This window comes from Mus musculus, chromosome 4, assembly GCF_000001635.26.
Source record: "Mus musculus strain C57BL/6J chromosome 4, GRCm38.p6 C57BL/6J".
Lineage (NCBI taxonomy): Eukaryota > Metazoa > Chordata > Mammalia > Rodentia > Muridae > Mus > Mus musculus.
The window spans coordinates 94,505,846-94,533,616 of record NC_000070.6 but is presented as its reverse complement, the minus strand read 5'-3'; the positions used below and the strand labels follow the sequence as shown (position 1 = coordinate 94,533,616).

The 27,771-nt window shown below is 37.9% G+C and overlaps 1 protein-coding gene across 1 annotated transcript in view; it reads left to right on the top strand.

Annotated features, from left to right (window-relative positions):
* The window catches only part of Caap1 (caspase activity and apoptosis inhibitor 1), a 56,718-nt gene that overhangs the window by 23,180 nt on the left and 5,767 nt on the right, over positions 1-27,771 (top strand). The window contains exon 5 of the mRNA NM_026368.2: positions 12,482-12,555. Coding sequence (NP_080644.2) covers positions 12,482-12,555 — 74 coding nt within the window. The remainder of the gene's footprint in view (positions 1-12,481; positions 12,556-27,771) is intronic.

Genomic DNA, 27,771 nt, shown 5'->3' with positions numbered 1-27,771 from the left:
AAATGGTGATGGCTTGATGATTTCTTGGCAGTAAAGGTTTTTTAGTTTAGGAGTTCATGGGCTCTATTGTCTTAAGAGCAACAACTAGAATTTGTTTGTGACCACTTGTCAGTTGTTGAACCAAAGCAGTGATGTGTTGTGGACTCTGTTGTTGATTGGTTTAATAAGCTTTTACATATTCAAATAATAGTCTAGTTACAGAGCTCAGTTGGAAGCCAGCCATTAGTAGCTGTTGGTTTTCCTGTTGAGCTCTCACAACACAGCTGCTCACCACCTTTTTTTTTTTTTTTTTTTTTTTTTTTTTTTTAGTAAGAATGGTGATCTCTGTTTAGTGGTTCAGCCTAGCTGTCAGTATAGTGCCAAGAGTTTGTTGTGCTGGAGAAACTTTCCTTAACTATGTTTATATAAACACCTTTGAAAAGGTGAACGCCGTTGAGCCAGATGCCAAGCTGTCAGTAGCTTTTAACAAAACTTGAACTTGTTAGGAATGAGTCTTTCTTTCTTACTTTTTTTTTTTTTAAGATTTATTTATTGATATATATGAGTACACTGTAGCTGGTTTCAGACACACCAAAGAGGGCATTGGATCCCATTACAGATGGTTGTGAGCCACCATGTGGTTGCTGGGAATTGAACTCAGGACCTCCTGAACAGCAGTGAGTGCTCTTAACAGCTGAGCCATCTCTCCAGCCCAGGAATGAGTCTTTCAATAGCCACTTTTATTTAACTTAAATATTAAAATATTTGAGTACTATGAGTGCCCCTGAGCTTGATTAAATATTTCTATCAATGGATTTTTTAAAAAGGGGGGTCTAAGATAGATCTGAGATCTGGGTTTGTTGGGGATGATACATTTGGAAAAGTGACTTGTGATTTAGTCAACTCCTTTCACTACTCTGGAATGTATGGCATTGTTATGCTTAGTTGTAAGAGTATGGAATAATTTTAACACATAAAAAGACAGCAGGACTATGACCTCTCACACTTGCCACTCAGTTTCTCTGCTTTAAACCTCCTGTCATCTTTTCCCAGTCTGATTATTTTGAAGCAAATTGTAACCCAGTTGTTTTAAAATGAGAAGCAGATAGAAACTTTTCCAGAATCCATCAAAAGTATTTCTTATCATGTGTACAGGCTAGTTTTTATGTCAGCCTGACACAGGCTCTAGTCTCTTGGGAAGAGATCCTCAGTTGGGAAATATCTCCATCAGATTGGCTTGTAGACAAGCCTGTGAGGGCTTTTTTTTTTTTTTTTTTTTTGATTGTGATTAATTTGGAAGGTCTCAGCTCATTGAGGGTGATGCCACCCCTGAGCAGGTGGTCCTGGGTACATACAAGAAAGCAGGCTAAGTGAGCTGTGGGATGCAAGCCCGTAAGCTGCACTCCTCCATGACGTCTGCTTCCAGTTCCTACTTTGAATGTCTACCCTCATTTCCCTCAGTGATGGATCATGACCTGGGAGCTGTAAGATGAAAATAAACCTTGTCTTTTCCAGGTTGCTCCAGGTTGTGGTCCTTTATCACAGCAGTAGTTACCCTAAGACATCATGTGAGTGAATTTTTCAGTGGCTGTGGGTGGGATCCTCATTTTAATGGTCTACATGGTCTGCCAGTTGATTATACATGGAGAGCTTTGAAGGACAGGAGATTATTTGTTGTTTCAGTAGTTATTTGAAAATTTATTTCTTTGTTGGTATCACTGAAATCTAATTACTACACTAGATTGACATTTTTCTTTTGTTAGTAGAATACATGTCTATTCCTGTCACCTAGTTTTAATATTTGATACATTTTCCATAATCAGGTCACCTATTTTCTTATATTTTTAATAAATTAGATAATTTGAAAGTAGTGTTTTTTTAAATTTTCTAGAAAATTCCCACAAAGCTCTCTTATAAAACAAAAACTTGGGATAGTCTTTCAATATCTGTGACACTCATTTCATACTCTCATCTTTCTACTTACAAATTTAGAACTGCCCACTACTTTTCTAATTAATATTCTTATATATTGGGAAAAGTAATTTATCCTATGTATTATCTTACCTAAGTTTATCTGAGTGCTCCTTCAGGGTTTTGTCTGACTTGTTCCTGTGTTCCTTGAATAATTCTTATAAGGTAGAACTTAGTAGTACTATATGTATTAGCTTCCTGTTGCCAGTATGAAACGTTACAGATGGGGTGGTTTAAACTGACTCATTTATTATCCCCTTGGGTGTGCTTTGTTTTGTGTTGTGTTTTGTGGAGGCAGGGTCTCACTGTGTAATCTGAGGTGACCTGCAAATCACAGTCTTCTGCCACCTCTTGCATGGTAGGTCTGCTGGCTTGACTGCAGGCGAGTGCTGCCATGCCTGGCATGTCCTTTTATCTTACAGTTCTGGAATCAGTTTTACTGGGCTAATGCTGTGGTGTCAGCAGGTTAGCCATTTCTGTGACTTCATGGCTACTAGGTGCTGCCTTTCCCCTTGTCTCATGACCCTCCTTTAATCTTCCAAGCATGTGATGTTGCCTTCTTTTTCTGTGTCTGACTTTTCTTGGCTCCTTCTTATGATAACTGCTGTAATTGGACACATCAGGATAATAACATGAAACTATTTCATTTATTTTTAAGCACATCTACAAAGTCCCCTTTTCCATGTAAACAACATTTATATATGTTATAGAGATCAGAAAGTAGGCGTTTATTGGCCCCTACCAACAATAAAAACTAAGGGTGTATGCATATATATTTTTATGTATATAATATACAGTGTCCAGGAGTAAGAAATGCTAGTAAGAACCTTTGTATTTTATCTTCTCATCTTGGAGAATAAAATAGAAATATGTTATTTTCCTAACTTTTACTCTAATCCTTGAAAGTCTTTTGGCTTTTGATTGTGGTTATGCTCTGTCTTTACTGAAAATTTCCACTTTTAAGATAATAAATCTATTTTGACTTGAGAGTGTACACTACTTTTTATAATAAGAAAGAAATGTTTTATTGCCTTGTCAGATTCTGAGTAAAGCTAGGTATGGTAGTGTAAGTTGGGAGGCTAAGGCAAGAGGACTCAGTTGTAAGCTACTGTGGGCAGTGTAGCAAAAGTGTGCTTAAAGGAAAACAAAACAAACTTCTGAATGATAGCTGACTTTTTACTCTGAGGTAGATTGAACTGTTTACTGTGGTGTGTTATTTTTGGTGTTACTACTTATAGTTCTATAAGCTGTAGAGTTTGTATAATGATACAAGTGGGGGCTCTCAGCTTTAAGGTGGCCTCATTTTAAAGAGACAGTCACAGTTTACTACCAGCCTGGCATTTGGCAGACTGTTTAACTTTTGGCTTCAATTTCCTCATCTGAAGAATGAAATTCTACCTCATAGAACATATGATGATCAAATGGGGAAAGGATTGTACATCCTTAAAATTGCCGTATGGTAAGCATTGAAAAATGTCACTGTATTACTGGACAGTTTTTTGTTATGAATCTATCACAGTAACTTTTAACATTCCATTTTACATTGATGAATATTGAGAATTTCCCCAATTCCTTTTGTTATGAAACCCAAAGAAAGCTGTGAAATGTCTTTATAATTTTTACTATTTTATAAAACACAGTTCACTGCTTATGTGTCTTTGTTTTTCCACTTATAAAAAATGCAGCTATGGCTGGATATGGTAGTGCATGCCTTTAATGCCCAGTTTGGCAAGCATATTTTACATAATAAGATGGCCATGAGCCTGTGGGAGGTAGAATATTATGTTCTTAATGGGAAATGTCTCCCAGAGGCTCACATGTGAATACTTGATTCCTAGCTGGTGGCACTGTTTTGGGGGCTGTGGAACCTTTAGGAGGGGCATTCTAGCTAGAGGGAAGTGGGCACATGGGGTTTGGTTCTAGGGTTAGAGTCTGGCCCTGCTTCCATTTTCATAGTCACGCACCTCCACTCTGTTGCTAACTAATAAGCAGCTACTGTGTGATTCTGCTGCTAGGGTCATGAGTCATTTCTGCTGCCTGTCTGCCTTGCAGGTGGATAGGTTGGTTTGTTTGTTTTGTTTTGTTTTGTTTGGATCAGATACTTGATAACAGCAGTGAGAAAAGTAACTGGGATAAAAGTTTCTACTTATTACACTTAGAATAATACTTTCTTCTCACAAATGAGAACACAGCCTTCTCTGAGTTTAATTCTTCATATATGTAATAGAGAGCTTACTATGCTTTTAGGCAGCAAAGACTAATAAGCTGGTTATTTGCACACATTTGTGTTCACATGTACTTAATTGTTTTTTGGGTCTAAAAATTAGTGTAGTCTACCTAACATAGTTTACTCTGAAAAAACAGAGTAATGTTTTCAGAAAATCTTTAGGGCAAATACTATGTGGTACCTGGTGGTTCTACTTCATGTTTGCACATTTAGATAGCTTCTAAAGTGATATTTTGTTAGTATGTATTATTAGAAAAGACATGAAAACAGGACTATGTGGACATAGCAAAAAGAAGACACTTTGTTAGTTCTGTTTATTTAGAAGATTGTTTGTTACAAAACTTGAGTTACAAGCAGTAATTCATGCAATATATTTTCAGAGAACCATAGGCGAGAACAGAGAAAGAACTGGAATGTGGGAACTCTTGGCTTTGAATTCTATTATTTGGGAAAAGTGGAGGGAAGTGAGCTCCCCTTTGGTTAGGGTAGGATTGAATGTTGCTATCTTTTGTGGAAGGGGTACAGTAGAGATAAAACTTGATTTGTTACTTGGAAAAGCTTTGTTAAAAAAATTGGGTTGTTTTCCTTCTTTGTACAGTGTTTAAAGGCTATAGTTGACTGCCACTTTGAAGGGTTTATAAGTCACTGATGAAGATGCTGGGTCTGAACTCTGGTATCTCAGAACAGTGAGCACCTGCATCACTGAACAATTTCTTTAGCTCCGTACTCCTCTTTTGAGGCTGGCTTTATTAGCATAATGCATTTGGGACTCAAACATGTTTTGAATTTCAGTAGTTTGTTGTCATTGCTGAGTAGTTAGTTCTTCATTCTGTGAATGTATCAGCGTTTAGTTCCTTAGTTGAGGTACTTTAAGAATAAAGGTGTCTCACTGGTATTTACAGTATTTACAGTCTCCAGACCTGAGATCATACTGGTTTATATAGCAAAATAGACGTTAGATGTAAGAGTAAGGACTTTGATAGAGAGAGTTCTTATCCTACATTGTCCATGTGGACCTCCTAAAATCATCTGAACCCTTTTTAAAACTTGAAGAGAGAAAGAGGAGTAAGAAAGATATGATATCAAAGGTTGAGGCTGGTAGCCACCTTAAGTTTTCAGACAAGGAAACAGAGATTTTGGTCCTGTATTCTCAACCTCAAGGAACAGTTTGTCAAGGACCTAAAAACCAGACAATGAATCCATACTGACATCCTTTGGATTGTAGTCCAACAAGATTTATACCACACTTTTGACTTGTACAATATGAATATAGTGAATTTTGTTTTATTTTGTTTTTGTTGTTGTTGTTTTGAGATAGGTTTCTCCGTATAACAGCCCTGGCTGTCCTCGAACTTGCTCTCTAGATCAGGCTGGCCTCAAACTCAGAGATCCGCTTGCCTCTGCCTGTTGTGTGATGAGAACAAAGGTGTGTGCCATTGCACCCAGCAAATTTATGCTCTCAACTATCAGCTTTCTCATGATTTGTTATGGCAATGATAAAAAACTAATGAGGGTATAAGGCGGTTTCTCATTTTTAATGATTTTTTTAAAAAAGATTTATTTATTTTATGCATGTGAGTACACTGTAGCTGTGCAGATGGCTGTAAGCCTTCATGTGGTTGTTGGGAATTGAATTTTTAGGACCTCTGCTCGCTCAGCCCCAAAGATTTCTTTATTATTATGCATAAGTACACTGTAGCTGTCTTCAGATGTGCTAGAAGAGGGTGTCAGATCTCAATACAGGTGGTTGTGAGTCACCATATGGTTACTGGATTTGAACTCAGGACCTTTGGCAGAACAGTCAGCTCTTACCTGCAGAGCCATCTTGCCAGCGCCGTAACGATTTTAAGCAAAGCTATAACTAACATTTCAATGCAAGCATTTGTGTGAACAAACCTGGGTGGGTTTTTTGTTTGTTTGTTTGTTTTTGTTTTTTGTTTTTGTATTAAAGGAAGCACCTAGGATCAGGATTGTTGTGCCATTTCTGCATCCTTGCTTGCCAACACTGAGGGTTCCATTTGTTGGTTGTCTTGGGTTTTAGCCTTCCTAACATGTGCAGTGTATCATATTGCAGTTTTAATGTGCATTTTCCTAATAACAAAAGATACTGGATTCCAGTTACTTGGTATATGTGCCATCTCCATGTCTTCCTCAATCGAAAGCATTTTAATATTTTATTGCTTCTTATTATGGTTTTATTTTATTTTATTTTTTATTGGTTATTTTATTTATTTACATTTCAAATGTTATCTCCCTTCCTGGCTTCCCCTCCGCAAACCCCCATCCCACTCCCCACTCCCCATTGCTATAAGGGTGTTCTCCCACCCACCCACCCACTCCCACTTCACTGAATCTCCATAGGACCAAGGGCCTCACCTCCCCTTGATGCCAGATAAGGCAATCCTCTGCTATTTATGCACCTAGAGCCATGGGTCCCTTCATGTGTACTCTTTGGTTGGTGGTTTAGTCCCTGGGAGCTCTGGGGGAGGTCTGGTTGGTTGATAATGTTGTTCTTATTATGTGATTGCAAACCTCTTTAGCTTCTTAAGTCCTTCCTCTAACTCCTCCATTGGGGTCCTTGTGCACAGTCCCATGGTTGGCTACAACAATCCTCATCTATATTGGTGAGGCTCTGGCAGAACCTTTCAGGGAACAGCTATACCAGGCTCCTGTCAGCAAGTGCTTCTTGGCATCAGCAATAGTGTCTGGGTTTGGTGTCTGCAGATGGAATGGATCGCTAGGTGGGGCAGTCTCTGGATGGCCTTTCCTTCAGTCTCTGCTCCACTCTTTGTCCCTGCATTTCCTTTAGACAGGAACAATTCTGTGTTAATATTTTTGAGATGGGTGGGTGGCTCCATCTCTCAACTGGGGGCTGTGCTTAACCTCTGAATATGGTCTCTACAGGTTCTCTCTCCCCTTGGGTATTTCAGTCAATGCCATCCCTGTTGGGTCCTGGGAGACTCTTGCTTTCCTGGCATCTGAGACTTGCTGGTGGCTACCCCCAGTTCCCCATCCCCCATTGCTACACACCTCTGTTCAATTTCCTGACCCTCTGTGTATCATGCCCATCTCCTCCCACACCTGATCCTCCCCTCTTTCCCCTCTTTCCCCTCCCCCTCCCCCTTCCCCTCCCTCTCCCTCTCCCTCCAGTGAGTATTTTGTTCCCCCTTCTAAGTAGGACTGAAGCATCCACACTTTGGTCTTCCTTCTTCATAGCTTCACCATGGTCTGTAAGTTGTATTGTGTGTATTCTGAGCTTTTTGCCTAATATTCACTTATCAGTGAGTATATACCATGTGTGTTCTTTTGTCTCTGGATTACCTCACTCAGGATGATATATTCTAGTTCCATCCTTTGCTTGTGAATTTCATGAAGTAATTTTTTTAAATAGCTGAGTAGTACTCCATTGTGTGAAGGTACCACATATTCTCTATCCATTCTTCTATTGAGGGACATCTGGCTTGTTTCCAGTTTCTGGCTATTATAAATAAGGCTGCTATGAACATAGTGGAGTCTATTATTATTTTATAGGTTATCTTAGTTGCTCTTTTGTTACCACAACAAAAGCAACTTAAGGGAGAAAACTTTTGTTTTTTGCTGCAAGTTCCTGAATGGTTCCCGTTCATCATGGCATGGGACATATAACAACTGGAGCAGAAGTCAGGCCTCTCTTCTATTGGTATTTTAGAAGCAAAGAGGGAACATGAAATGTGGGCAACCTATAAAATTTCTAAGTGCACCTTCAGTGATGTACTTCCTCTGTAAGATTCTTTCTCTTAGAAGTTCTATAACCTTCCTAAACACTATCATCAACTGGGGACCACGTGTTCAAACATACGAGCCTGTAAGAGAAGTCTTACATCCAAACCACAGTGTAATTCTTCTGTATTCTAGATTGAAGTTGAAGTTGGTTGTTGTGGACAAGATTCACTAAGTTGTCCAGGCTGGGGTCAACTCTGGGGCCTTAAAAATTCTCTTGCATCAGTTTTCAAAATACCTGGCATTGCTGGCACATTCCAACCACCTTGCTTGGATACATGTTCTTTTTCTGATATGTGTATGCAAATATTTTTTCTAGTCTGTTGTTTGGCTTTCCATTGTCTAGTCCTTTTGGAAAAATAGAAGTATTAAATTTTGATGAAATCTAACAGCATTATTTTAATTTTTAGGTCATGTTTTAAAATTATTTTATTTGTTGTATGTGTGTAAGTGTAGGTACATGGGCCATGGTTCATGGGTGGAAGTTAGGACAACCCTGGAAAGTCTATTCTCTACTATTGCATGATCCAGTCATTGAACTCAGGCTGTCAGGTCTGCTGAGTCATCTAACAGCTCTCGGTCTGGGTTTTGGTAACATCTTTGCTTATCCTAGCATAAACCAGAAATTTTTCTGTGTATTCCTAAGATTTACATATTTAGACATTTGGGTCTGTTTCCATTCAGGAATACTATTTGTACATGTTATAAAAATGGAGTAAGATAATGTGCAAGCTGTCTAACTTACTAACAGCATTCAGTCAAAGACTGTCCTTTTTCCATTAAATTTCCTTTGTTCTTTTATACTGAGGAGGGTGGAGAAAAGCCAACACTTGTACCTACCCTTTGTTTTTCCAGTTTACCTGATTTTTGCCAGTTGACCTTTACCATGCAAGAAAAGTCAAACTATCTTTGTTCTGTTTATCTTTTTGTTGAAAGAATTTTCTGACACTTTATATTTGCATAAGAAATTGATTACTCTTCCTCTCCCTTTGGGGGGGGATATATATACATATATATAATTTTTTTAAGGGCTGGAGAGCTGGCTCAGGCATCAAAAATATTTGCTGCTCTTGCGAAGACTGAACTGAGTTCCTAGCACCCATGTCAGCTGGTCCCAATTTCCTGTAACTCTAGCTAAGGCAATCAGATACCATCTTCTGGCCTCCATGAGCACATGCATATGTCACACACACACACACACACACACACACACACTAAAAAAGAAATATGTTTTAAGCTTTTGTTAATTAACATGTGGTTGTTCTTGATTAAATTCCATAAATTACCTCAGTGTGTTAATGTCATTCAAAAAATAATGAGTTGTAAGAAAAAAGAGAGTAGTGTCACATGAGAGGCAGTTGGGCTTACATCAGTTTGAGAACTTACAGGTAGGGCTACAAGTAGAAGGCCATTGATCATAAATTACGCTGTTAAAGAAAGAGAATACAGAAGGGAATTAGAAAAGTAAAAGTAAAGTTGTTTGTTCTTAAGTTGTTTTCATTAGAGTCTCAGAGATGCCTGTAGAATTCTTAGTCCAAACTGGCTTTGCCATGTGCGCTACCTTAGGCTCTCCTCGCCCTCCAGGTGTTTACTCTAAAAGTCTCAGTTTTAAAGTGTGTAGTACAAACACATGTTTTAATCGTAAATGGCAGGTTTTTAAATTTTTAAAAATTCTTTCCTAGTTTGGGTAACTCACATATTTTATCATCTTAAAGTAGACTCAGACCTCCCCACCCCCACCATAAAACGAGAAAGAGAAACACATGCATGTAGTAGTTTTCTTAGAATTTTATTATGTTTTTGTAAATATTATTGTGTTCTCTACTGTTTGATGTGTTTTAAGTTGCATAAAGTACTAAAGCTATTTGACAATTTTAGTTGTGAAACATACACCTTAGAGGACCTTTCTAGTATTTTTATTTCTACTAATTTTATTTGCTTATTTATTTATAGACAAGGTCTCCCTCTGTAGTTCAGGCTGACCTCAAATTTTTGGAGATCTTCCTGTCCCTGACTCTTTGAGAACTGGGTTTTTTACAGGTGTGTATCTCCATCTCCTGCTTAATAGTGATTTTTAAATTTTAAATCATTCAGAGCTACTTTTGGAGGTTAAAAAAAAATGTGTCTTTTCATTTTTCTGCCACAGGGTGGCATGCTGTACCTACTTAAATTCTGTTTTGTGACTTCCAACAGCCTGATCAAACCTAACTTAAAGTAGAATTTTATGCATGCAAATAAATTGTTTATAACAGTAGATAATCTTTATAGAGTCTTATTTGAAGGATATTTAAGGGGCTTTGATCAGTTTTTATTGAAGTTTTACTTAAACATTTTATTTGTAAGTAATTTAAGACTTAATACATTGTAAAAATCAGACTAGAAAAGGAGAAATCTTTATAGCATATATCTAGGTTTACTTCTTATTAGCATTTGAACTGTTACACACCATGTATATATGTATACATGTGTATACATACATATGTATATATATGCATATATATATATATGTGTGCATGATGAGTCTATTCGTGCACACACGAGGATGTCAGAGACAAGTCTTTCCTCTGTTTACATGGCTTCCAGGGAGTGAACTCAGAGTGTCAGGATTGGGTGGCAAGCACTTTACCTGCTGTGCCATCTGTCATCTTTACCTACCTGTGCAGGTTTTTGAGTGAACATTAGAGGCTTAAGTTACATTATGATGACACATTTCCCCTAAATGCTACATTGTGTTTTTCAAGAGAACAGACATGGCCTTTCTATAGCCACAAGTATCAATTTCAGGAAATTTAACTTTCACAAAAGGCCTTTATCCAGTTTTACCATCAGTATTTCAGTTTCCCTTTTGATTCAGTTCAATTCTGCCTTTACTCCCTCTCCAGTCAGATCAATTGTTACATATAATTGTCATGGCTTTTTAGATTCCTCTGACATGAAGCATTTCCATAGCCTTTGTATTTCATAATAGTGATATTGAACTCAGCTTAGTGATGGTCTTGTTTGATGCTTCGTCATAATAGAGGCTACACATTCTCAGCTAGATTGCACAGATTTTGTTGTGTTGTCTTTGGAGTATGATATATGACTTACATGCCTTTTCTTAGTGATACTATATTGTTTTTTGTTGCTGATAATTTGGGGTACATTAATATTAATTAAATTTAACTGATATCTAACAGCACAAAAATTTACATACTGTCATAGTTTGGTTAAATTGTACACTTTTGTGAGTTTAGGTACATGCATGTAGTAGATAAAGAGTTACATGCCATTTGAGGACACAAAAGCCAATGTTTTCTTTAATACCGATCTGTGTTTGGAGTATATACTATCTGAGTTTTCTGGGATGCTTGAGGTAGAACATTTTAACAATCTTCCTAGCAAGGCTCTGTATTTTGTCCCTGGATTAGCAAGGAGAATGTTTGGATGCCCTTCTTGGGACATGCTAGCCATTGTAGTGAAATGAAAGATTAAAATCTGAGTAGGAGACATTAGATAGCAAATAAATATTAAAAATTAGAGTCAGGGCAACTACAAATCTTACAGAAATTATTGGTAGTACCAAAGCCAAATGAGTTTCTTAAGATAGATATTGCTATTTCTGTTTCCTTTTCCTGTGTGGTAGAATTACTGATGTGCATCACCATGCCTGACTCCAAAGACATGATCTTATAGTCCATGAGTTTGGGTTTGTATTAGTCATTTTTTAAAATACAAAATAAACATATACTTTACCAAGTACTTGATTATAAAGAAAAAACTTGGCAAAGAAATATTTGCAATTCTATTTTATTCTTAGGTTACTTGAAAAACTTGCTACTGTTAACTGGATGAAATATGTTTGTGACTAGCAACATTTCCCAAATGGTTCCTGTAATACTTCTTTTAGGAGAGGATAAAATTCTCAGAGGGAAATAGTTATCTGATTTGAGAAGGTCATTGCTTATCTCACTTGAATATGCACCGATTTCATCATCTTGATGGCTGAAAGGTGTTTGTCTCATCAGCACTGAGATGGTATAGCACTGTATGCAGCTCTGCTGCGGGTTGGGCAGTCAAACTTCTTGCACGCTCTTACATTTAATCTATTTACATTGATTACATATGTATATTACATATCAAATATATTTTCCATATATAGTAGACATCAAAGCATTTGAGGTATGAAATTAGATGAATATAAAGTAATTTGAATGTTAAAATGCCCATTACATTTAACTGTGAAAACTGAAAAATTATTGGATACTGCTGTGAGTTGTGATTTCTTCTATCAGCTACCCTACTGAGTTTTGGGAGAAAAAAATTGCCTCCAAGTTCCCCTAGGTTTTCCCCTTGATTTTACAAAGAAGCACATTGTATAAATTAAGTACCAGTTTATAACTGCTTCTTCTGACACGTGTTTACCTGGTTCTGAGTCTCCCTAGTATTAAATTATACCCTGGGGCTTGGAATTCATTGTGTCTCCCTGGCACCTAACATAATTCTAAGAACTTGGGCATTAAATGATTGAATACTATTTTAAAAGTTTTTATTTTTATTGCTTAGGCAAGATACCTGTGTAGATTCTACTTCATCCCTGAGAGAGAACAAACAACCAGAAGTTTTGGAATCAAAACAAGGTATGGATCAAATACTTAATTTTATATAGCTTTTACCAACGGTAAATTTCCAGTCTGAAAATTCACCTTGTTTTACAGAGAGGGAAATGGAGTGCTGTATTTGTCCATGATCTTCCTAGCTACTTGGTGACCTGAGTGTTGTGTGATTGGTTTCAGGTGCCTCCAGAAGGTTTTACTATCTTGAATGGTTTCATTTCCATGATTTCTATTATGTGTTTTAGGTTGCAAAATAGAGGTGAGTTAGTTGGGTACCTTTGAGTTATATGTGCAACAACAAAGATGATAACTTTGTAGGGTAACTACCCCTAGTCCCTGTGAGAAGATAGTTTCCCTTATTTTCTTTCTTCCTTAGAGAAGAAATTCTTTAAGTCAATTTGACATAAACCATCTGGTATATATAAAGTAGTAATATTAATTTATTTAAGCCATATAGATCAATGGGGCTGATTATTTAAATGCTTTAAAAATTCTCATCTTTACTAGGAAAAGTTGGAAGTAATATATTTTTTTTATTGTTCAAATGTCATCTTATGTTTTTTTCTATTTGTAAAATGATGACTTAAGGAAATTTTTTGTAAAACTTGAGCTGTAGGAACTTTCCAGTAGAGAGAAGCAGGTTTCTATTTCTTTTAGGCAGAAGTACTGAAGCTTCATGTTGTTACTGATAATTGATATAACAAAGTAGAAAATACATAATTTTTAAATTTGTTATATATATCTAACGTATATATAATCTAGATTTTTAAAATGCAATCATGTTTATTAATATTCTTGATGCTGTTGGAAATTCTCCAATGCTTTTTAGAAATTCTCTTGTATTAGGCTCTTAAGTTGCCAGAGAAAATTATATATTTGTGCTGTGACTACTGAGTATCCTCACAGATAGAAACAGATTTGGTTCATCAGCATTTCTTTGTCATAAAAATACAAGTCATAAACACATTGTTTTCAGTTAGTATAATTATTATCATCTAACCATCTCCATATTTCACATATAATTAGACCATAGTGCGATTGTGGCTTTTTTTTTTTTTTTTTTTAAGTTATTTTGAGACAAGATCCCACTTTGTAGCCAGGCTGGCTTTGAACTTGTGATTCTCTTGCCTCTGCCTCAGGAGTGCTATGAGTAGGCATATGACTATCACACTCAGCCTGCCTTTATCACTTTCCTTTGTTCCTAAAGTTCTTAGTATTGACTGAGCAGTGTATGTGAGTATGCTACTGGATCATCTAGGGGAAAATAATATCGTATGAAGAATAGAAAAGGCTAGAATGAGGCAGGTTGATTCTGATTCCAGTAGAAAAGAAGCCAGAAACTGCACTGCACAATTTACACTACGACTAATTTTCTAAGGGTAGATGTTTTGTGGCTCCATGTTCAGAAATATAGAGTTCTTAAAGACTCCATTGTAGGATCAATAGCCTATTTTGTTTTAAGTTTTGTATAGTAACTTTAATCATTTAAAAACCAGCTATGGAAAAGCCAAGAGGAAGAGAAAAGACCCAAGTAGCCATATGCCAGAACATGTATGCATTTTGTATTTAGGAGCCTGTAGACTACCCTGAGGTTCCCACATAAGCATGGGAAGTACAGTGTTGTCAATAGACAGACATAAGAAAAGTGAGGTGGGAGCCTAAAAGGACTGCTGTGTAAGCTGTTTGTCTCTATTATAGCTAACCTGTAGGAAGTGGTTACATGTTCAGGGGGTTTTGATGTTGCTGTTAGTTTTGTTTTCCTGGGGATGAGGATGGAACTCAAGAAGGAGTTCCTGTATGCTAGGCAAGTGGTCTACCATTGAATCAATCCAGTTCCACGCCTCTTAAAACAAAGAGAAGTAAAATTTTTTGTTTGTTTAAGAAAATGTTCATAAGTAAAATATAAAATTCTTTGCTGCCTAGTAAGATGAGAATGAATTATCTGGAAGTTTTATTTATGCAGAATATCTTTCAGGTAAATTCTAAATGAACAAATTATTATCTATTTATAATTTTCAAAACTCTGAAAATGTAATACTGTTTCTATAACAGCCAATCTGCTCACAATAGTCCTAAAGTGAAGTAGGCCAGAATATAAAGCAGCACTGAATTTTCTGTTTGCTCTTTCAGCATGACTCTTATTATGACCTATTGTTTCTATATGGAACAGACATGTTATTTAAATTTGCTTTCAATTCTTTTTTTTTTTTTTCATTTGTAAAAGACTCAAGTATGACTTGAGTAGTTATCCAGGGAGGACTCAGGTGTCCACTGTCAGTTAGTTAAGGTGATGTTTCTTTGTAAAGTACTGATGGGAAATACCATGTCTGAAACTAGCAGTGCTAAGGATGAATATGGAATTCATACACTAACCTTTATCATACTGATGCGAATAACTAAAGATCTACTTTAACTATGAAAATATTATTTAGATGCGGGCATAATATTGTTTGATTGATTGGAATGCTAACAAAATTAAAACTCTTGTTTTAGAAATCATTCATTTTCAAACAGAGGGTAGTTATATGAGCAATATTAGTTATAGTTTTTTTTAACCACACCTGTGTTTATGTGTATACATGAGTATGCACATGGTAATAAAATTAAACCACTCATGCATAAGCTTGTTGTGTGCTTCGGACCTTAAGGTTTGCCAGAATATCAGTGATTGTACTGTTGAAAGACTTAGAGCTGCTTTTAAAATAGTTATGGTATATTTAAATTTAAAATATGGGTCATTTGTGCTATAGATTGAAAAACGGAAATTTCTGTTTGCTGAAGGTAATGTGTAGGAAACAGTTTTAAAATTTAAAATCCATTTATTCTATTGTGTAATAAGTTAATTTTCCTACAGACTTATTTATGAGAACATTCAGCAATATTAAAATGCAGATTTGTATTTAAATTATTTATGACTTGGGGATAATGTGTAGCTTACAAATTATTGTAACTTAAGAATTAAGTTAAAATTTATGTTTGCATCACATTTTTAGAGTTGTAATGTTAATGAAATTATATTACACTTGAGAAAGTTGTTTAGATATTTAGGTTAATAAGAGTTTGAAAAGTTGTTAAATAGAAAAGTGATTAGTTTGTTTTGTATTGCTCATAAGGATGAAGGCAGAGTAGGCAATATTATCATTAGATAAAACTTTGGAGTTTTATTTCTGATTTTAGAGGCATCAGCCGATGCATTGGATTGCCCCAAGTTCCTATATGCAAGGTGCTTGATTGAAGATTGCATAAACCACCATCTGGTGGCGCTGTTGTACAGCAGACTGAAGCAATGCTTGGCTGTTTGACTTTGATATTGAAGTCTTTGAAATTGTCAGTTTTTGTAAATACTAGTGGTGTCCGCTGCATTTTTTGTACTTGGGCAAAGTGTTTAATATGTTTTCTTACTTTGTTTTGCTGTAGAGCGAACTATATAAACTTGGTTTTTTTTGTTATCTCTACATTTTTTTGTTATATTAAAAAAAGGATGCTTAATTTAGTCTTTAGTCTGTTTGAGGATTCTTTGTAATATATTCACTGGCTCATCAGTGTCAATAAGGTACTTGCTGTATTTTACTTGGAATCTTACCTATTCATGTTTTTCATATGAAACTTGAGCTATGCATATGCACATAAAATATGTACATGAGATTTTTGCCTTGGTTAGGCTCAAATCTTACCATTAAGAGTTAGCTCGTTGACTTACATAGCTATAGTTTAGCCTTTGAATTCATGAGTTAATGAATACTACCCAGCATTAAGGATTGCTTAGATATGCTAGGAGTATGGCTCAGCAGTAGAGCCCTAGTCTAGCATATGTAAGGTTCTAGGTTTGATCCCCAGCACTGAAAAAAAAAAAAAGTTAAATAAGGCTTTTATAAGAGCTTCAGGAATTGGAAAGGCAGGCTTGAATAGGAGTAATACGTAGGGCAGGCTCTACTAGGAGCAGATGTCAGTGGTTAAGCTATGTGAGAAGAGCTCTTATTGTTAAATAAGCGTTCAGCCATTCAGACCACCAATGTATGCTGATCATATTTCCAGGGATACATGGGCAAATGCCACAATTTATAAAGGAAATCAGTAGCATAAACTAATTATGTTTTAATTCTTTCTTTCAATCATTTTGATTATATATGTTCATTTACACAGTATTTATGTAATTTTAGTAGTATAAACCAGCTTATAAGAATACAAAATATACATGCTGGTATGGGTGATTAAAATATTTTCCTTTATAGACAGGCTAACAGGCTATAGACTGTCAAAGAACTGCAGGGACTAGAGAATGGAGAGATGCTAGCAGTGGTTCTCAACCTTCCTAATGCTGCAGCCCTCATGGTATGGTGATCCCCAGCCAGGAAATTATTTTATTGCTACTTGATAACTGTAATTTTATTACTGCTATGAGTTGTAATGTAAATATCTGAAGTGCAGGAATCCAACCCCAAAAGGGTCACAACGCACAGTTGAGGAGCAGATTCTCTAACAGCCAGACAAAGGGAAGGTGTCGGTGCAGCAGTTGGAGTCTTAGATTAACTTCTGTAGCTCTTCAGTGTAACGTCATGGATATATATCAGTGTGTTGATTGGACTCTTGAAAGTGACTGAGTAAACAGATCTCAAATATATTTATGGGGTGTGATATTGGTTAGTTTAATTTAATTATGCCATAATTCATAGGTACAGCAAATACGATGCTGTGTATCATGTCACCTTTATTTGCCAGTCATACCTTAAAACTGGAGGAAAATAATTGATAATGGCTTATTAATTTTGTATTTCTAACATTTTAAAGTTATATAAAATATTTTTTTATTTAGCAAGAGAATTAAGTGTGAATCTTGGTGAGGTCCTTTCAATTCTTAAGATTATGGTAGTTAGAAAAACCCAACTGATTCTTGTTATCATTGATCTAATGTAGTCCTGCATTGAGAGAAACTAAAATAGGTCAAGGGAGATTAGGATTAAAGATAATGAAGACCTGAATTGCCAGCTACAGTGGCATTCGAGAATCAGTTGAGACAGTGCATGTCTGTAATCCCAATACCAGGCTGAGGCTGGAGGAGAATAAATTCCAGTCCAACCTGGGCTAACTAGTTTGACCCTATCTCAGATGCTACCAGAGGGATTTATTACTAAGACAGGAAGAGAAGAAGGGTCATCAGCTAATGAAGTAGCATTTGTTGCCTGTAAGTTTGAAATATCTTCTTTGTATATACTGCCACAGAAATCTCTGAATGGACAAATGAACGCCTTAATTCTGCCTACATATGTTTGTGGTGTGAGTGTTAGAGAGCCCAGGAGACCAAGAAGGAAGTTGTACAAAGAAGTCTGGAGTTGGGAGCACGAGAGAGAGAGAGAGAGAGAGAGAGAGAGAGAGAGAATATGAGTAAAAACCTGCTCTAATTCCTTTTCTTCAGAGCTCTTGTTTTACCCAACTCTTGTTCTTACCCCGATTTAACAAGAGAGCAGTCATGCAGATTCTGAATGTGAATCAATGTCTTTAAAGGTTTGGCCAAGTGAGAAGAGATTGTTGTGTAGGCCAGCCTGTTGTGTAAGACCTGTATTGGCAAGATCTTACTTCTTCTCACCACTAGAAAACGAAAGAAAGAAACCCTTCTCATGCCTTTGAGGGTTGTTTTTTTTTTTTTCTTAATGCATCATCACCAGAACTAAACAGAATTTTCCTACATTAAAAATATTACAATTGTTATTATATTTCTGAGATTTTTGTCTTGGCTCAACCTGGAACTCTCTGTATTCATACAGAGACCAGGCATATATTCATATAGATCTAACTTCTTAAGCTTCCCAGATGTTACGATTACCAGCTTATGCCACCATGCTCAGGATCCCTGAAGTTACTGTTTATTTAATTTTTTTTGTATAGTATATGTGCATTTCTGTATACACAGTGCATGTATGCATGCATATGTGAGTGGTCACATGTGTATACCAGTGTTTGCATGTGTGTGTGTGTGTGTGTGTGTGTGTGTGTGTGTGTGTGCACCCGTGTATGCAAGTATGGAGGCCCAGAGTTGATGTCTTGTTTAATCCTCTCACTTTCCACCTTTAGTTACTGAGGTAAGGTCTTCCAGTTGAACCTGGAGTTAGCTCACTGATTGACTAGACGAGCCAGCCAGCTTGTTCTGGAGATTGCCTCTCTCTGTTGCCTGTGTGGTTGCCAGAGTGGCTCCAGGTTAGCCTTGCTTTTACATAGTTTCTGATGATCCAGACTTTGGTCTTTATACTTATTTGGTAAGCATTGTCTTCCTGGCCCCACCTCCCACTTTGTAATTCATCTCCTTCTTTGCTTAAGAGTTGAATGAAATGATGGAAAGTACAGTTTGTATAGTTTATTAGTTTTTTTTAATCATTTGAAGTATAAGAATTTTCTACATTATAAAAAAGGTAAATTGTCAAGAATTTTGGAAGCATAATGCCATATGTTTTTAATTATAGGAAGCAGAGTTATGGTATGTAGCCCAGGCTGGCCTTGACTTTAGTTCTCCTTTTAGCCTCTGAATACTGGGATGACAGGCTTAGGCCACCAAGTCTGATGTAGTGGTTTGAATGTTTGGCCCAAGGAGTGGCAATATTTGGAGGTGTGTAACCTTGGAGTAGGTGTGTAACTGTGGGCGTGGGCTTTAAGACCCTCTTTTTAGCTGCCTGGAAGTGACTCTTTTCTTGTTTGGGTGAAGATGTAGAACTCTCAGCACCTGTTATATCATGCTTGCCTGGACACTGCCATGCACCTGCCTTGATGATAATGGACCGAACCTCTAAACCTGTAAACTAGCCCCAATTAAATGTTGTTTTCATAAGAGTTGCCTTGGTCATGATGTCTGTTAACAGCAGTAAAACCCAAACTAAGACAGAAGTTGGTACCAGGAACTGGGATATTGCTGATATAGGCCTGACCATGCTTTTGTTTGGAAGAATGTGGATTTGGGAACTTTGGATTTGGAAAGCCATGGAATGTTTTAAGTGGGGCTTAATAAGCTCTCCTAGTAGGAATATGGAAGACTTTGTTGCTGTGAGTGATTTGCTTTTTTTTTTTTAAATATTTTTTATTAGGTATTTTCCTCATTTACATTTCCAATGTTTTCCCCAAAGTCCCCCATACCCTCCCCCCCACTCCCCCTGTGAGTGATTTGAACTGTGCAGACCTGGCCCAAGAGGTTTCAGCGGAGAAGAACTTCAGTATGTGGCCTAGAGACTGTTTTTGAGATATTTTGGTGAAGAACATGGTTGCCTTTTACCCATGTTTGAAGAGTCTGCCTGAGACAAGGGTGAAGAGACTCAGATTAATTGTATCGCCAAAGGAAGTCGCAGAAATGTCCATTATAGACTTTGTTCTCTAGTTAAGTCTCATGAAAAGTGGTCTGAATAAGCACAGCAAACTTAGAAAGGAAAAATATAAAATATATGGCTCAAGTATTAAAGCGGCAGCAGGAAGTGAAATGGAGCTGAATCCTGTGTTCAAGGATAGTAAATTGAACTAAGGGAGTGATGACTTTGGGGCAAGATCCCACCCAGCTAAATTTATGTCCAGGAATGGTGCTGTACGTATTTAATCCCAGCATTCAGGAGAGAGTCATGCAGATCTTTGAGTTCAAGGCCAGCCTGGGAAAGAGCAAGTTCTTGGTGAAGAAAAGCTTAAGTCCAGGCAACGTGGTAAACACCTTTAATCCCAGGAGACATTGAGTTCAAGGTCAATCTACAGAGCAAGTTCTAGGACAGCCAAGCTTAGGCAGTGAGTTAGAAAACAGAAAGCTGGTAATAGAATAAGGGGGCCGTGTTCCAGTCACAACAAGCAGCAGAACATGCCAGCTTTAGCCACATGGCTCTGGTGTTAGAGTCAAGAATAATAGGGACTACTGGGAAAATTGATGCTGCTTAGCTGGAGCTAAGAAATTAGTGGTGATTAAGAGATCAGCATCACTGAGATGAAATCTGGGAAATATTTTCTGAGAGCACACAGAAGCTGTGTTCCAGTGAAAGACAAGGTTGTACTTTGTGCTGCAGTTGTACTTAGTAATGTGTAAGAGTCACCCAGGTGGTACTGGTTTTGAAGGCATGAAAGGGTCATGAAGAACAGCTGAGGCTTGGTACTGTGAGAGGCCATGGAAGGCCATTGGTGAAGGTGCAGCCCCAGTTGGTAGTGAAGGCCCAGGTCTGAAGGGGTCTTGCAAAAGAAGCTGAGGCTTGGCACCATGAAGAGAGCCTATGAGAGGCTACTGGTGAAGCCTACATGTGGCAGAAGACCCCAGTGTATTGGATAACCAGTACCATGGGACAACCAGCAAGAACAGTAGCAGCAGTGGAGTAGTGACCCGCGCTACTGTCTCGCCAGCAAGAACGCACGCAGGACACTCGGATCCTTCTGCAGTAAAGCTTTAATGCATCTCGAGAGATAGATGATCAGCTTCAGGAGAGGAGACCCAGAGAGCAGAAAACCCTTCCCTTATATAGGCTGCGAAGTACGGTTGGAGACGTGCACCACCCGGATTGGCTGCCCACCGTCAGCCCAGATGACGCCACAGGAGAGGCAGGGTTCAGGTAATGGAAAGATACCCTGACGCCTGCGCACACTACTTGTTTTTCACCATGAGCAACAGATGTCAGCGCCATCTTGTAATGGCGACCGTGAGGGCGGCTCCTCACAGAGTAGAAGCAATCTGAGCCTAGAGTGCTACAGATTGTAGATCTGGAGAAGTGACCCAAGGCCTTTGGAGGAGCCTAGATCATGTGTGGATCCCAGACATTGGAACAAGAAGCTGTAAAATTGAAGTTGACTTGGAGACCCCAAAATGTTAAAGATGCCAGAGCCTTGAAATACCTGCTGAGGAATGCTGCTAACAGGGAGTGGAACGAGCCCAGGTGAAAGAAGTTTGTTGTAGTTAACACAAATGAAAAAGGAATGGAGATCTGAAGACTTGGAGATGCAGAGTTTGGAGGTTGCCCATCTGGTTTCCTGTCTTGCTTTGGGGATTACAATGAACTGATGAGATAAATCTCAGAAGAGACTTTGTACTTTGGTCTAACGTTATTGAGACTCTTAAAGACTACGGGAACTTTTGAAGTTGGGCTAAATGCTTTAGCATTATGCTATGTTTATTTATGGCCCCCATAGGCTCACATGCTTGAACAAACCTATGGGGGAAGGGAGTAGAATGTAATGGTTTGAATGTTTGGCTCAAGAAGTGGCACTATTTGGACTTGTAGCCTTGGAGTAGGTGGGTCACTGTGGGCATGGGCTTTAAGACCGTCTTCCTAGCTTCCTGGATGCTAGTCTTTTCCTGTAGGACTACAGGTGTATACATTGCACCTGTTCTAGCAATACACTACAATAACCCATATTTTTAAAAAACAAAAACTAGTTATGGTAACATATGCACCTATAATCCCAGCACTAAGGAGGCAAAGAAGCTGAGTCCCTGGGGGCTTCCTGTCCAGTTAACCTAACCTAACTGACAAGCTCCATCCCATGTGAGACCTTGTCTCATAATAAAACAAGGTAGATGGCACCTGAAAAACTACACCTGAGGTTGACCTCTCACCTCATCTACCCATACATGCAACTGTGTACACACACCAAGAAATCTCTACAATAGGCACAGTGTATAAGCCTGTAGTCCTACCTATTCAGGAAAGAGATCGGGGAGGGATATATGGCGATCTTGGAGTGAGGAAATGGAAAATAGAAATGAAGTCATTTTTAAGATAAATTTTAAATGCCGTTTGGTTGTATCTTTTCAAATCTTGGAACTGATCTCTTCATCCAACACATTGTTGTTTAGTGCTAGGCACTAGGGCTAAAGAGATAGATAAAATGACCCTGGCCTGGAAAGAACCTAAAAAAAAGAAGCAGGCATATACCTCTCCCCCATATTCATCTGTTCCTGACTCTGTTTGTGTCCTTTTCTCCTTTTGAAACTGATGAACTCTGCACTGTCAGGATCAGCCCTCTATTTGTGTACAGGTTGTATTCTCTGACAATACATATTTTTTCCATCTCATACTAAACCACTCTCTTCCATTCTTGTGAACTGTTGCTACAACTCAGTCACTGTTGACTGCTCATCCTGACCTCCTGTCTGCATTTGACCCTTTGATGATTTTCCTTTTCTCGGAATTATCCACCTCTCTCTTTTTTCTCGGTCTCCTCTTCTTGATTTCTAAAGAGTGTGGTCCAGGACTTAATCTTTGAACTTTTCAACATTCCATAGGTGGTGATCTATTAAGTAGTCCCAGGGCTGACTCGAAGAAAGCCTGGCTTGCTTTCAGCACTCCAAGTGCTCTTATCTTCACTGTTGGGTTTTGCTTTCAGGTTCATAACATGGGACTTCTACATACCAATTATATCTTGATCAGATGTTATCTGACCTGTCCAAACTAGGTAGCACCCCCATCGCCTCCATTTTCCAGAGCTCATAGCCCCCCAACTCATACTTCAGCTTTCCTAGGAATTGGTGTTATGCTTGCTGGGCTGTGGTTTAAAGAAATCGTCGTCATTTGATGACTGGCAGTACATTGCTCTCTTACGTCTAGTTCATAGCCTGCCTCAGAGTACATTGCTGAGAAGCCATCAGTTGTGACTGGGTTTCAGTGCTTGTGATCCAGTGTCTAAATCTGAGATCTGAGTTCATTGGTATGAGTGGAAAACTGTAGGTAAAGCTGAAGCCAAACAACCAAACAGTTCCAAATCTGTGCTGCTACCCTAGTATACTGCTTGTCTCACCTCTTCTTGATATGGAACTGGTCAGCACTTGGTTCCTACCATCCTTGCCTATTTAACACCTACTGGTTACTGTTTATAACTTGACAACCATTTACAGGTACTCGGGTGTTAACTGGACATAGTCCTTACTCTTACTGCCTACATTGTAGTATTTTTTATTTACATCTGACTGTCTTCTTTAAATAGAGTGTTTCATTAGATAAAGGGTTATATATATCTTTGGTTCCTTTAAGTCTTTGATACTAGTCCACAGAAATTGGACTTAAGTCAATTATTTTGAATAAGTAAGGTGACAGGGTAAGAGTAGTGTGTGTGTCTGTTTCTGTGTATATTTCTGTGTACGCATGCACCATTGTGGATATGCAAGTTAGAGGGCAGCTTGTAGGTGTCTGTTCTCTCCTTCCACCTGTGAATATTGGGGATTAAACTCAGATCATTAATTAGCTTGGTGAAAAGCTATGATGGTTTGTATATGCTTGACCCAGAGAATGGTACTATTGGGAGGTGTGCCCTTGTTGGAGTAGGTGTATCACTGTGGGCATGGGCTTTAAGACATTTTTCCTAGTTGTTTGGAAACCAGTATTCTGCTAGTGGCCTTCAGAACAAGATGTAGAACTCTTAGTTCCTCCTGCATCATGTCTTTCTACTTGGATGCTGCCATGCTCCTGCCTTGATGATAGTGAACTGAACCTCTGAACCTGTAAGCCAGCCCCAATTAAATGTTGCCCTTATAAAAGTTGCCATGGTCATGGTGTCTGCTCACAGCAGTAAAACCCTAAGACAGCATCTTTACTGGCTGACTGCTGGCTGGTAGTCTGTACATTATTCTTTATACAGAAGATGTAAGCAAAAATACTCTAGCATTTTCACTAGCTGTTCCAAGGCCATCTCGGAAAAGCATACTGTTTCTGAGCTTAGTTTTTCTTTCTGTCCTCACCAAGAGGAGGCCTTTTTTTTTTTTGTTTGTTTGTCATAGTCTTTGTCTTTACTACCTGTGTGATACGGCTCCACACTAGTCTACTATGTTGATGAATGATAATGGCCTCTTTAAAATGTGGTCAGAATAGTCACTTCTCTGTAGATCATGTTTCTTTTGATAGTTTATAATTTGGGTAATTATTGTTTCTTGAGTTTTATATAGAGCCTCTTTTACACCCCTAAGCTGTTGATTTCTCCACAAAAAATAGCCTTTTCTCTACCATTCTGAAAAACACAAACAAAAAAACTGAAACCTATCTGATGCTTTTGTGATTTTCAGTTGATTTTTAAGGTGATAATTCCCTAACCAATTTCTTCTCCTTTTTTATGTCTCTTGGAGGGAAGAGTGATGGTGGAAAGAACTGACCATGATCATTGTTTTTACTACTTCTACATTCAGACTATTTTTAGTTTGTGGAATGATTTGTGTATATCCAACAAAGTACTGTCATTAGCATGTTGATAATGATTGAGTTTGCTTTAGAAGTTTATAAAAAGTACTTTTATATTTTTATTTTTCTGAGCTTATATATATTTGAACAAAAGCAGTGCTTTAGACAACATGTCCATGTGTGAAGTAGACAGTGAAACAGAGCACAGGCTCTTTGGACAGATTGTCAAGTACTGAGATGTTACCAGGAGGGAATATGTGTGAGTGAAGCCTAACAGTTAGTGTTGTTCCTGTACAGGGCATAGGCTGGCTGCTTGAGCACGAGCAGCCTGTGGGGCTTGCCCCTGAAGAAAACACTTTCTCTTAGCAGGTGGCTGCTTGTAGATTTTCAACTAGGGATGGGACCTTATGAGCCCCACCCCAGTTCTTGCTGGGATACCAATTGGTATGGTTTTGTGCAGACAACCATATTGTTTCTAACTTTTAAAGTCATTTCCAGAAGATACATGACAGGAATTTTACAAAGGTCCTCCTGATCCTCAACCTCTTAAAATATTTCCATCTCCTCTTCCTTGATGATCCCGGAGCCTTGAATATAATTGTGGTTTTATAGATATCCCACTTTAAGGATGGGTACCCCATAGTTTTGTATACTTTATACTTTGACCACTTTGCGTTTCTCTAATACTTTCCATTAGGTGCAGAAATCTCTTGCTTTTCTTGGGTTTATTGAGATGAGGTCTCACCATTGGCCTTAAACTCAAGATCCTCCCTCAGTCTCCAAATACTGATTTAAGTGTTTTCCACCATTCATTACTAAAAAAAAATTTTTTTGTTAGATTTTAAAATTTTTATATGTATCGAGTGTGAGTGTATATTTCTGATGCCCATGAGGTCAGAAGATGACATCAGATCCCCTGTGACTGGAGTTAAGGATGGTTGTGTGTCACAGTGCTAGTGTTGGGAACTGAACTCAGGTCCTCTGCAAAAGTAACAAGTAACTGAAACCATCACAGCAACAAACACCGAACCATCTCTCTGTTCCCTTAACTTACTTTTGTAAACATTTCCATTTTGTCAGTGTTCTAGATTCCCTCCTGCCCTGCAGAAAAGGCCTAAGGTTCACTAGTCAGTAGGTTTTGTTTTTGTTTTTGTTTTTGTTTTTGTTTTGTTTTGTTTTGTTTTGTTTTGTTTTTGATAGGTTTATACGTGAGGTTGGACTCGAACTCCTGAGTGTTGCAATTAAAGGCATGTTCTATGTCTGGCCTAAAAGCAGTCTCTTTTAAATTTTTGTTTCCTTAATTAGAAAATATGTTCAAAAACATTTTTTCTGGTTCTTAATTTGTGAAATGCCTGATCTGTTGCTACCCTTTGTTCTTATGTCTGGCTGTTTCTCAGTATGTATGTATGTACATATACATACATACATGCATGCATAGACACACACACATACCCAATATACATACATATATATTTCTATATTTTTCCTTTTTACAAAAATATTTTGGTAGTGTTTTCCTGAGTTCTGTCCCTATCGAAGAAATCCAAACTTTTTTTCTTTTTTCCCTTCCCCTTCTCCCTTCCCCTCCCCCTCTCTTCCCCCTCCTTCTCTCTCCCTCTCCCTCTCCCTCTCCCTCTCCCTCTCCCTCTCCCTCTCCCTCTCCCTCTCCCTCTCCCTCTCCCTCTCCCTCTCCCTCTCCCTCTCCCTCTCCCTCCCCCTCCCCCTCCCCCTCCCCCTCATCATATTTTTGCAGTACCAGGGATCTACTCAGGGCCTTGCATGGGCTAGGCCATGTCTGCCAATGACCTGTACCTTTAACCCTAGGATTTTGATAGAAAAACTTCATTGTGGTTTCTTTGTGGGTTTCTCATTTTTCTTTTTGCTTAGGAATAGCTCATATTTACTTGTCTTCTGTTCAGTTAATTTATATTTTTGTGCTATTATCTTTTAGGTATTCCTCTCCTGTGTGACTAGTTGCCTTTTGCAGGAATTTGGACAGCTGTGTAAATAGTCCCTTTTTCCTAGGCTTGTTTCTTGGCTTTATGTAATAATGTACTATCAAAAGGTTTCACAGGTAGGCTAGCTTTTCATGTTATAAATAAGAACTGAATTAACTAGAATATTATAAGCCCTTACGGGTGTTAAATACACTAATGTAACTTAAAAAGGCTTTTTGCTTTGATGAGCTACACTGTGATGTCATCAGTGTTTTTATGTTTGCTTTTATTAGCTGTCTTATCTAAAACACTTATGAAAAATCAAGTTTATGACATGAAATATTTTCCCCTTACCTAACTTATGGAATCTTGAAGTTTTCAAGTAGTGAGATTTGTTCCAGATTATAGTAAAAGATTGGTATTGCATTTTTGCTTTTTCTATTTTGTAGTACATACCCTTTTATTTACACCCTTGGTATGTTATTTGTGTGTGTGTGTGTGTCTTAGTGCATGCACAGCATTTGAGATTGAACCTATTACCCGTGGCCCAGAAGTTTACTTTAATGAATGCATATTGGTTAGTTTTTTTCTCCTTGGCAGTAAAATGTTTGAAGACCATCAGATTTTGTGTTTAGTTGTCAGATATTTATCCTTTATGCTCTGACTCCATGCTCATATGTGTTGCTCGTCAGATAATGTAAACAAGTATTTCTCTGTTAAATCAGACTGTTCACTGTGTCAGTGGTTAATTTGAGTAATGATTGATTCATATTTCTATCTAGATATTGAGTCTAGATGGATTGGTTTATTATTTAAAACTTTTAAGTACTTGTGTTCAGAGTTTGGGGTATGAATCAAATAGATAGGATAGAAAGAAGATAGCAAGAAAATGAACAGATAAGAAATGGTGAAATCATGTGGGCAGAGGACAATGAACTAGAATGTCATTGGCATGGAGTTGGCTACAGCATCAGCCATCAGAGAAAGATGCTTAGGGAGCACCCATGCTCTTTAGTACTCTTTACTCCTCCACTTTCACTTTGTCTTCTATCACTACAGCCTAGTCAAGCACTTGAGGTCCTTTAAGCCTTTCCCACAGGCAGTTCGCTCCACTCTATTTAGACCACTTTTCTCTGAAGTTCTGTAATGCTCATATGGTCTGGAATATGAGGTGTCATCCATCTCCCTGGAGGAGC